The sequence below is a fragment of the Seriola lalandi genome, unplaced genomic scaffold (assembly GCF_002814215.2).
Source record: "Seriola lalandi dorsalis isolate HSWRI2012SDOR001 ecotype SW California unplaced genomic scaffold, Sedor1 jcf7180002054298, whole genome shotgun sequence".
In the NCBI taxonomy this organism is placed as follows: Eukaryota; Metazoa; Chordata; class Actinopteri; order Carangiformes; family Carangidae; genus Seriola; species Seriola lalandi.
Window position 1 is genome coordinate 72791 of NW_019524851.1, and position 10580 is coordinate 83370.

Consider the following 10580-nt stretch of genomic DNA (forward strand, 5'->3'; position numbering starts at 1 on the left):
TCCTCGGCCACAGCCACACAGCTGCTACAGGGTCAACAGTGGCGCGGATACCCCTCCACCCCCCCCCCCCCCGAACCCCAAAACAAAAACCAAACCCTGACCAAAAGTCTGAGACTCATAAACCTCAGTGAAGAAGAAACACGACACTCACCTCATGTTTCATCTCCACATGAAGCAAAAATCACAGAAACAACTAACAACATCTAACAACAACTAACAAGTGACAACATCTAGTTCCATATCACATCTCTGTTTATATTATATATTATTATTGTATATTATAAGGACCACCGTGTCCCTGACTCCCAGACTGTGTCTGCGGCTGCAGTGTGAACAGGAAACCAGCGTGTTGATGTGGGACTGACCGTGTGAAGTGGTCGACCAGCGCTCCCACCAGCTCGCCCACCCGGTCCTGGTTGGGGCACAGCTCCCCTCGCTGCAGACACAGCAGGACATCGTCCTCAGAGGACGTGTGCAGCGCCACCATCTGGTCAACCCCGGAGGTCACGCTCAGGCCTGTGAACTGTGGAGGGAAACACAAGGTCAGAGTTCAGGATGTCCCACTGGCGTCACTCATCAAAGTGCAGCTTCATGTTCTGATGCGTGCAGACAGACACAGAGTAACAGTAATATTGCTGGTTCTTAAAGTGGGACACTGTGACGTTCTTGTTCTTTAGTGTGAATACAGACTGTTGATCACATGTCAATCATGTGTTGCGTTCAGGAGCTTAACAGATTTCTGTTTGTTAGCTATCACTGCTCATGCTAACGTTCCAGTTGTACCTTGATAAGATGAATCTTTATTGATCCCCGAGATCAGAGTGTAAAATAAATAAAATAGAAATACTATATACAATAACAATATACATGTAGGTGATTCTGTACATGTGCAATATGAAATAAATAAATATGTGGTTGTGCAGTTTGTCCCAGTTCTATATATAATAAACTACACGTGCACAGATTCATGATCCGAGTGTCAGACTGAGACTACAGTCTGTCGTCTGACTGGATGATATTCAGTGACATGTATAGAAGCTCTGGAAAGTAATTTGTATAAAAGTCCAGGGATTAGAGCGTGGACGTATGATAGCTGTGAGTTTAATACAGCACTGTACATCCTGGATCACACACCATGCATGAATGAAGGCAGATTATTTCTGCTCATTATGTAGCGTGAGAGAAACTCTGCCCACTGTGCACGTGTGACCAAAGTCATGAGGTCAGACCCAGAGGGAAGAAATGTACAGATTTACAGCAGCTGAGGTGGGGGGGGGGGGTTAAATTAAAGAGGTCAAAACAGAGAAGAAGAAGTGCAGTGTGTATAAACACATACAGTATTCACATGACAGAGACAGGAGAAAGTCAGGTGTGTCCGGGGGGGGGGGGGGGGGGGGGGGGGGGCAGAGTGGACTAAGCCTCTTACGGCCCCCAGCACACACAGGTTAATCCAGCAGACTGAGCAGGGCGTCCCGCCACCATCAAGGCCACACTCTGGGACAACCTGTCCCCTCAGAGGGACGATGCTGTTCATGAACCCCCCCAAGAAGGTCAAGACGTTTCCTGATGTAAAGTATCAACTGATGAGATTAACCACAGGACTCCTGTCTGTGTGAGGCTGCATGATAAGGACATGATCTAATGGATGGATGAATGAAGAAATGGATGAATGAATGGATGAATGGACTTCTCCCTCCAAACACTCATCAGTTTTGTAAGAATAAGATGTTCATGCAGCACTTTATTTTGTAGAGTCATTGTTTTTCAGGACTTTATTTTGAAGCTCATGAGTTTCAGTCAAAACAAAATGTTTCCAATCGATCGAAGAAAATCATCCTAATTTCACACAGAGCTGTTGTTCGGTCACACAGTCCTCAATGTCTGACCTCTGACCCCTCAGTCCTGGTGCTGATGGTCCAGCCTGAAGAGTCAGGTGACACAGGAGGAGCTCAGCTGTGGCCTCTGGTTCTGACCTGGATACAGTCTGAGCAGCGGAGTTTAATGGCAGCAGCAGCAGCAGCAGCAGCAGCTATCTTTAGTCTGCTGCATAGTGAAGCTTTTTCACCCTCTGGCATGTTTCCAGCTCTTTTCTCTCTCTCTGCCTCGCTCTGTGAAACCACTGCTGGACGTTAGGAAGGTGATACTGGTCTTCACTGTGAAATGATTCTGTTCATATTTTAAAGAGAAGAGTTCTGAAGCAGAGCAACGTCTCATTACTGTGAGTCAAACCTATAATACAGCAGCACAACAACAATGTCTATGGATCATCAGCTGTCTGCCTCCATCTTTTATCACCACAGCCATATTTTCATAGCGTCCTCAGTTTAACTCAAATCAGCTAAACAACATTAAAAAGAAGATGTTGACATGTGGAGACTCTTAAACTTCGAGTCCCTGCCGTCTGTACGTCCTCCTCTACATCCTGCCTCCGTCAGACACACATCAAACCACGGAGCTAAACCAGGATCAAAAACCTATTTCCAGGGACCTTGAATGATGGGATTAAATAAAGATGTCATCTACTGTCTCTCTTCACTTTTAGCCTCCGTCCTTCAGAGCACTGAGCTCCCTGAGAGACCCCTGATCCACTTTCTCACATCACCACATCAAGTGTGTCAGGTTCGCCCCAGACGGCAGGAAACCTCCAGATAAGCCAGGACCACAGCCTCACACACACACACACACACTCACACACACACACACACACACACACACACACACACACACACACACACTCACACTCACACACTTGACTCTTGAACAGGTTATTTGTCTATTGTGTAAACACACACACAGGCGTCTTATTGCTCTCATACTTCCCTCTCTTACTGATGGATGGCAGTGACCCAGGTTAAACATGATGGAAGATGTGTGTGTGTGTGTGTGTGTGTGTGTGTGTGGTGAATAGAGGAAGTGCACTGAGACAACAGAGAGGGAAATAAAGGACAGCTGGGATAAAGTACAATGAGTGTGACCCAGATTCAGTAGCTGTGAGGAAGAGGAGCTGCTGAACAGAGCATCTGTGTTTCTTGTTCATGTGAGGACACACACCTCACAACCCAGACTGTTAATGTCGTCCCCCTTTCATTACTGGTTTATGGTTCATTATGTGACAGTTCAAAGGTCAAGATCAGTTTAGTTTTTGAGGCTTGAGGACATCTCAGGTGTTAATCCGTCTCTTGTAAGTATCCCAACTTCATGGAAGTGTCATAATAAATCTCTGGAGTCTCGCTTTAAAAGCAATGAGAGGTGCATTATTTTACCGTATGTTTTACTGTATGTTTAAATGTATTTAAAGGGGCTATTTGAAAGTTTTCTCTGTCACTAAATTTTTTTCCCTTGGTGGTGATCGTCTCTTGACGAGAGCTTCAGTCATCATTGTCTTTATAAGACCAGAGATCGATACGTCCTCTGAACAGCTGCGTCTTCAGACAGAGGCTACAGTGAGGAGACGGGCCGGGGCTAGCTGTTAGCATGCTAACTTCAGTAGAAGAAAAGACGTGACAGAGACCAGAGTTAACATCTGTGTTAGTTTCCACCTCTGGAGACAGATGTTGGTGAGTAAAGGAATGAAGTTTGATGCTGAACTCACAACGTTTCTTCTAGACTGGAGAGTAAACAGCTGCTAATGCTAACGTTAGCTATGTAGCAACAGCAAAACCTTCAGATAGCTGCTTCAACAGAGACTAAAACTAAAAGTGAATTCATCCGTCTGAACAGTTTTATTATTAAAAAACTTTATATTATTATTACATTATAGACTGTAATTATACTGTTGTTATACTGGATGTGTTTGTCAGTTATTGATGACAACACTAACTTGTTCTCTGTATTAATTCAATTGTTGTTTTTGGTCTTTTAATGACATTTGTTGTTATTGATGAGAAAAAATAAAATAAAGCAGGATTAAGAATATGAATATATTTACACATATATATATATATACGTGTGTGTGTGTGTGTGTGTCTCCCGTGTGACTACTTACAGCGTCTAAAGGAAGCCTCTTCAAAACCTTGTACTGTTTCTTCGGCTCTAATTTGTAGACGTACTTGTCTGTGACGAGGACGCCGCGGTCTGTGCTTTTGTTGAATCGATTCACCTGAGAGGAAGAGAGAGAAACACAAACACAGGATCAGAGGATCAGACTCCACATTTGTTCACTGTCTATTTTCTGTCAAGACTTGTGGAGTCTGCTGGGTTTCCAGTGCTCAGCTGTAAACAAGTAACTCACAGGAAATAAACAAAAGAGACAAGACACAGGCTCTGGTGTGTCTGTCAGTGTTTTATTCACTTTATCAAAGACCTGATTTCTTCATAAGATAAAGCTTCACCTAGACTTTAGTGGAGACCCTCTCTGTTCAGTCCCTGATCTGACAACATGGCCGACGATAAGAACAAGTTCATCCTCAGGTAAAATAATGAGCATTCTGTTGATTCAAACGGGCAGAATCTTAAAGGTTAAAACACTGTAAGGATGAATTCATAGTTCAGCTCCTTCCATGATTAATCCTCTGATTATTATTATCTCATTTTAAAGATTCATGTTGGAGGGTTGAGATCCTGAAAGATGAGCTGATGTAAAACAGAGAAGGTGTAAGGAGGAGGAAGAGAGGAACACATCCCACAGCAAAGAGGAAACAGAAGCAAACACCTTCAGATAAGACCTTCCTTCAAGTCTGACGCTGTATAATCTCTTTCACTGCTATCATTTCCTCAACTAAGGAAACCTTCTGAGAGATTTGGTGTGACACCCTTCATTCACTCCCTCAGCTGAGGAGAAATTCAACCCTGAGAGTCGGACTTCAGCAGAAAGTGTGAGGTGCTTTGTCCTTCGTACTGTACCTTCCTGCAGAAGCCAGAGAACAGGACCTGACTGTACTCGTCTTTGTTCTTCAGCTCCTTGGAAACACGCGTGAAGGCGGAGTTTGTCTGAGGACTGTCTCTCACCTGCAGAAAGGACAGACTGTTAGAGGAGGGACAGTTCAGACGGGAATGTATGTGGTGGTTAGTGGTAAAACTCTGGGTGACCTCTCTCAGCCTTTCAGGCCTTTTTATCACTTTAATTCCAGATGCAGCAGATGAAAGCTCGACGCCTCGGAATGCGGTCACAGACATGGTGTTTGACATGATGTCAGAGTCTCCTGACTAACCAGGTGAGCCTTCATCGCCATGTCTTCGGTGTCATGTGACCTCCTCAGAGCTGTTTCTATGTATGTATTCACTCTGAATACATGGGCACGGTACGTCTGAGCTCTTTGTGCCACTGAGGGGAAACTTCAATGCTGCTCCATGAAATGATATTTTACTGACCAACGTTTTTCCAAACGTGTGGTGTCAGTTTTAGTCTTCAAACACAAACACACCTGCATGAAGAAAAGGTCCTGACCTCCAACACACCTGAGACATTAGGACTGGAGGACAGACTGAACCTCACTACAAGCTCCTGACTGTAAAGTCTTCACATTAATATTCCAGTCATACGTTTAAAAGAACTTTTTGCAGGTAAAATTTAAATGTTAAATGGAAGAGTGAATGTTGAGTGTGAACTCCAGTGTAAACACTTCATACACTTATGTTTCGATGTCAGCTGAGCTTGCAGTCACGCCGTGTCTCCAGTGGATGTGAATGTTTAAGAGAATTAGCTGCATGTGACGGATGAACACAGTGAACATTCACATCATTTCAGCCTCAGACAGAGACGCTGCTCTGATTTCAGTGAAGCTGTTTTTACTTCCTCCTTTCTGTTCTCACACGCTTGATGTTCAGCCACAGGTCCGGTCTGCACGCTGTATCTACAGTATAGGTCTTTGTGGAATTAACTACGATCATGTGAAGCTGTCGCCCTGAAGGAGGCCGGGAGTCACGTGCCGCCTGACGGACTAACGAGGGACTGACTCAGGACTCTGAGGCCGTCACGCTCGCGCTCCCTGAAGGCGCCTTTCAAGCCTGCGGCGCCAAAAGGCCTCAGATTAGCTGGTAAATGAGCTGACTGTGGGACTCATTAGAGAAGGGCTGTGTTCACAAGCACCATCCTCTGTAAGTCACGCTGCCGTTTACCGTGAGGCTCGTCACATGCACCGTATACATTCACAACAACTGATGATTTCACACACTGCTGGTCAATCAAGTCTCGTTTACTGTGAGAAGTTGTGCCGGCGGGCTGAATTAACCCCAGAGGAGTCGGAAAAGGAATAAACATCTTGTTGTGCGACGTCTCACCGATGAGCTTCTCTTCAAACAGAGCACTCAGCAAACATGACCAGAGTCAGAGAGGAAGGAGCAAACGCAGAACCACCGACGATTTCACAGCCTGAAGGTCAAAACGATGAAACTAAAGTGTGATCGTGGTCGTTATATGACTGCTACTGTGTTTCTGTATGTGCAGCCTGTTTGTCTCCATGTGTTGCAGCTTCCTGCAGCACCTTTCTGTTCTTGTGTTTCTTTCTGACTTTGCAGCTTGTTTCTCCTGATGGAAATGTTTTGGGCCGCTGCAGAACGTTTGTCCTCGTCAGCCACCGTAGTTTTATAGGTTCATTTGAGCTTTAGGAAATGGGTGATGGGTATTTATTCACTACTTTACATTTCATAGACCAAACTATTAATTGGCTCATTAAGAAAATAATTGTCAGACTAACGGATAATGAAAACAAACACAGGTGCAATAACATTGAGCTTAGAACATTTCAACACAGACATGTGTTCATGCTTCACGGACTATTCTAACATGATATGAACAGGAAAACACCATGTTGTTGTTGTTGTTGTTGTTGTTGTGGTGTTGTTGTTGTTGTCGTTGTGGTGTTGTGTTGTTGTCGTTGTCGTGTTGTTGTGTTGTTGTGTTGTTGTTGTGTTGTTGTTGTTGTGGTATTGTGTTGTGTTGTTGTTGTTGTATTGTGTGGTGTTGTTGTTGTCGTGTTGTTGTCGTTGTCGTGTTGTTGTCGTTGTCGTTGTCGTGTTGTTGTCGTTGTCGTGTTGTTGTCGTGTTGTGTTGTGGTCGTTGTCGTGTTGTTGTCGTTGTCGTGTTGTTGTCGTTGTCGTGTCGTGTTGTTGTCGTTGTCGTGTTGTTGTCGTTGTCGTGTTGTTGTCGTTGCGGTGTTGAATGGTGGCTCTCACATTAGCCAGGTAGTCCCTCTCCCAGGCTCTGCTGACGCCCCAGTCTTTCCTCTCTCCGCTCAGAGCCGTCAGAGCCGCCACTTTGGCCCGAACCTCCAACATGTCAGACGGAGGGATGTTCTTCACGATCTGCCTCGCCCACCACCTGACAACAAGAGAAGAAGAAGACAGCGTGCCACGTGGGTGGAGTAACACGAGAGGTTCAGTTCAGTTAAAGCTTCATGTTAAAGTCACGACGTCACACAAAGACTCTTTCACGATGTTGTTGAGAACGTGTTAAAAAGCTCAATACAAACACTTTTAATTCTTGATTTCAATGCTTTTATCTTTGCTTTTATTCTCTTTTGTCTATTTTATTGATTTCATTGTTTTAACATGTATTTGTAATTCTCCCTGTTACACTTGCCTCTGTGTGTTTTACTGCTTTTAGTTCCTATGTTTGTGCAGCACTTTGTAACTCAATATAAATGAAGTTATTGTTTGAGATCTTCATATTAGAGTGAATTACCTCCGTGTATGAGGTGTAATCAGTGTGTTCTGACCTGCGATGCAGCATGACTGTGTTGTTGTGAAACTGGGACAGAGCTGCGGGGGGGGTCGGCCACTCCACGCTCTTTCCGTAGTCGGCCATCGTTCTCACGTTAGCGAACCTCCGCTCCACCTCCCAGAAATGAGCCTTGACCTTGTAGCGCTTGTAGCAGCCCATGATGGCGTAGATGGCCCTCATCCGCTGGCACCTCATACGAGCTAAAGCCCCACGCCATACCTGTGGGTTTCACACACAGAGGGACGAGTTAGAGACAGGAGAGAGAGGAAGACGTCTCTGTGTCCTGCTGAGATGAAGACACACTCCTGCTCCAGTTTAAGAAGCTTCTCTGCGCAGCTTCAAAGTAGGTCAGGAACAGAGAAAGGAGAAGGCTAATTCATGGAGCAAGCGAAGTAATTGACTTTAATGTAACTGTACTCTGGATCTCATTAATTCTCCCAATTATTGTTCCAGGAAATTAAGATTCAAGCTGGCAGATGAATTTCAGCCGAGCGTAACCAGGAGCCACATATTCATGAGGCTGAGGCAAAACCCAGAAACTGGAGACGATAACGCTGAGAATGATTAACCGTAATCACATGACGGAGCAGCCCGTGACATTACATTAGGTCTGTGTCAGTTAATTAGACCGTCAGATCAATACATCCTCATTAAAACACAGGCAGGGCTTTAAAACCGCCGGGGAGATCCGACTTTGCTGGAGCTGTAGGTGAAAACTAAACTGATGGTACGGGTTCGAACATGGCCGACCTTCTGCAGGAACAGCACCAGGATGGGGATGAGCGCCGCTCTCTCCTGCTCCAGGGTGAAGAGAGATCGTGGCGTTCGGACAAACAGCTTGGTGTGACCGTACGCCACGTCGTCCTGGAAACCGTGCTGGGTGACGATAGCCTCCACGGCCTCCCGGTCTGAGGCCATCAGGTGGTTCGGCCAGGTGTACTCGCACGTCATTTTATACCTGCAGAACAGGAGGAGAAATCAGTGTGATCGGTTTCTCTACCTTCATCTATGGAAGGAACAGATCCTAAAATCACTCTTGTTGCCGTCTCTGTAAAAGTCACTGGTTGTATTTAAAGGAGCTCGTTTACACACAATCACTGTGTTAATCACAGCAGCAGCTGTCTCACGTCTCTCATGGGACAGGACAGTATGAGTGTCGGCTCATGTGTTTTTGGAGCTTGACCCATATTAAGGACTTCCTGCTCGTCTGCATTCATTTTCTTTTACAATCACACTTTCTTCTTCTTCAGCTTTAATCTGAAAACAACTCGAGGGAAGAATCTGGTTTCACTTCATTTGTAAATTTTCTTTTACCAAGAAAAGGATCTAGTTTGTTGTTTCCGTTCTCCCAGTCGGCCAGAAAAGATCACACGCAACATTGTTCTCCACTGTTACACTTGTTCACTTCTCCAACTGCATCGTGGGTAAGATGATGTAAACATCTGCTTCAGTAATTTAAAGTATCTCTGTGTGAAACTGAGCAGCTGCTTCCTCACAGAGGAGTTTACTACAGAGAGAAAGTCGGCGTCTTACCGCTGCAGGAAGCGAGCGTAGGGCTGCCTGTAGGCGAAGCCCGCTCTGCGCACCATCACGTTCTCCAGCAGGCCGAGGTACGCCACCTGGTGCTGACAGCGGGCGTCGTCAAACAGCACCGGAGACTTCATCTCGTTGGGTTTGATGCATCTCACGTAGTACGGCTCCTGGAAGACAGAGCGACAGCTGATCATTACCCCACAGTGACTCCTCCACTGAGCCGCGATGATGCTCCCGATGACAGGAGTCAGACTCCTGAACACACCTGCAGCGCCGACATTGATCTTCATACATGTTAATATGAGCTGATATCAGCTGATCACATATCTGTGTTTAGTAGAAAGAGCATGTGACATGGTCTGGATGAAGATTCAAATTCAAATTTAATGACTTGACTATATTTTTCACTACTTTCTGACATTTACAGACGAAACTATTGATCGACTAATGAGGAAAATAACTGATTGATTGTCAATGAAAACAAACACAGTTGCAAAATGAACAAAGAATTACAGTAAAGAGGTTGGTAACTGAATTTGAATAAACACATGTCTTCATGCTTTACTGGAGCTTGTTTCATGAAAAGCAAATATCAAGAGTAATGGAGGAATATTTCAACATAAGAAAACATGTTATTAGCTCGCAGGTGTATTCACTGTATTTGAGTCTAATATTACACGTGAATACAGTGAAAGTTTTATCTTCTTCACTTTAATTCAGGATTTTATGTTTGAGGACATATTTTTTCATGACATCATCAGGACAAACTTCCTCATGTTTTTATCAGTGTGTTCGAGTTCAGTGACCTTAATCAGACTCCGAATATTTGTGAGCAGCTGAGCCTCACAACACATCCTGTACGTCAGCACACCTTCACACTGATCCCAACTGTTCCTGCGTCTCTCTCCGTCCACCGAAGATGAACACGGCGGAACAAAGTGAGCACTTTCTGAGGTCGGCCGTCATACCAATGATGCATGCGCATGTGTGCCCCGAGTTTCACCTCGGCTCAGCAGAGATTTGAGAAGCGAGTCGGTAAATGGAGGCGAGGATAAATGAGGCGGGAAGACTGGGCCCAGGTGCTCCTGAAGAGCAGCAGCGAAACACAATGTGACCTGAAGGAAGAGAAACAGCTGCCAGGGGAGTTTCCTTCATTTTACCTCAGTCACACCGAGACCAGACGCTACAGCAGTGGGCCGACAGCGGGCCGACAGCGGGCCGACAGCGGGCCGACAGCGGGCCATCCCAACATAACAGCAGGAAATGTCAGACTTCAGTCAGTGAGATGAGGCCAGGAGAGGTGAGCAGCTCATCCTGCGGTTGACTACCAGCTCCTCCTCCTCCTCCTCCTCCTCCTCCCTCCTCCTCCTCCCTCCTCCTCCTCTTC

At 45.4% G+C, this 10580-nt stretch overlaps 1 protein-coding gene across 1 annotated transcript in view; it reads right to left on the minus strand.

Annotated features, from left to right (window-relative positions):
* The window catches only part of myo1g (myosin IG), a 37301-nt gene that overhangs the window by 10575 nt on the left and 16146 nt on the right, over positions 1-10580 (minus strand). Inside the window, exons 14-20 of the mRNA XM_087174001.1 lie at positions 9194-9360; positions 8411-8618; positions 7656-7879; positions 7114-7258; positions 4843-4947; positions 3986-4099; positions 366-523 (exon numbers count right to left, since the gene is read on the minus strand). Of these exons, the coding sequence (XP_087030127.1) occupies positions 366-523; positions 3986-4099; positions 4843-4947; positions 7114-7258; positions 7656-7879; positions 8411-8618; positions 9194-9360 (1121 nt within the window). The remainder of the gene's footprint in view (positions 1-365; positions 524-3985; positions 4100-4842; positions 4948-7113; positions 7259-7655; positions 7880-8410; positions 8619-9193; positions 9361-10580) is intronic.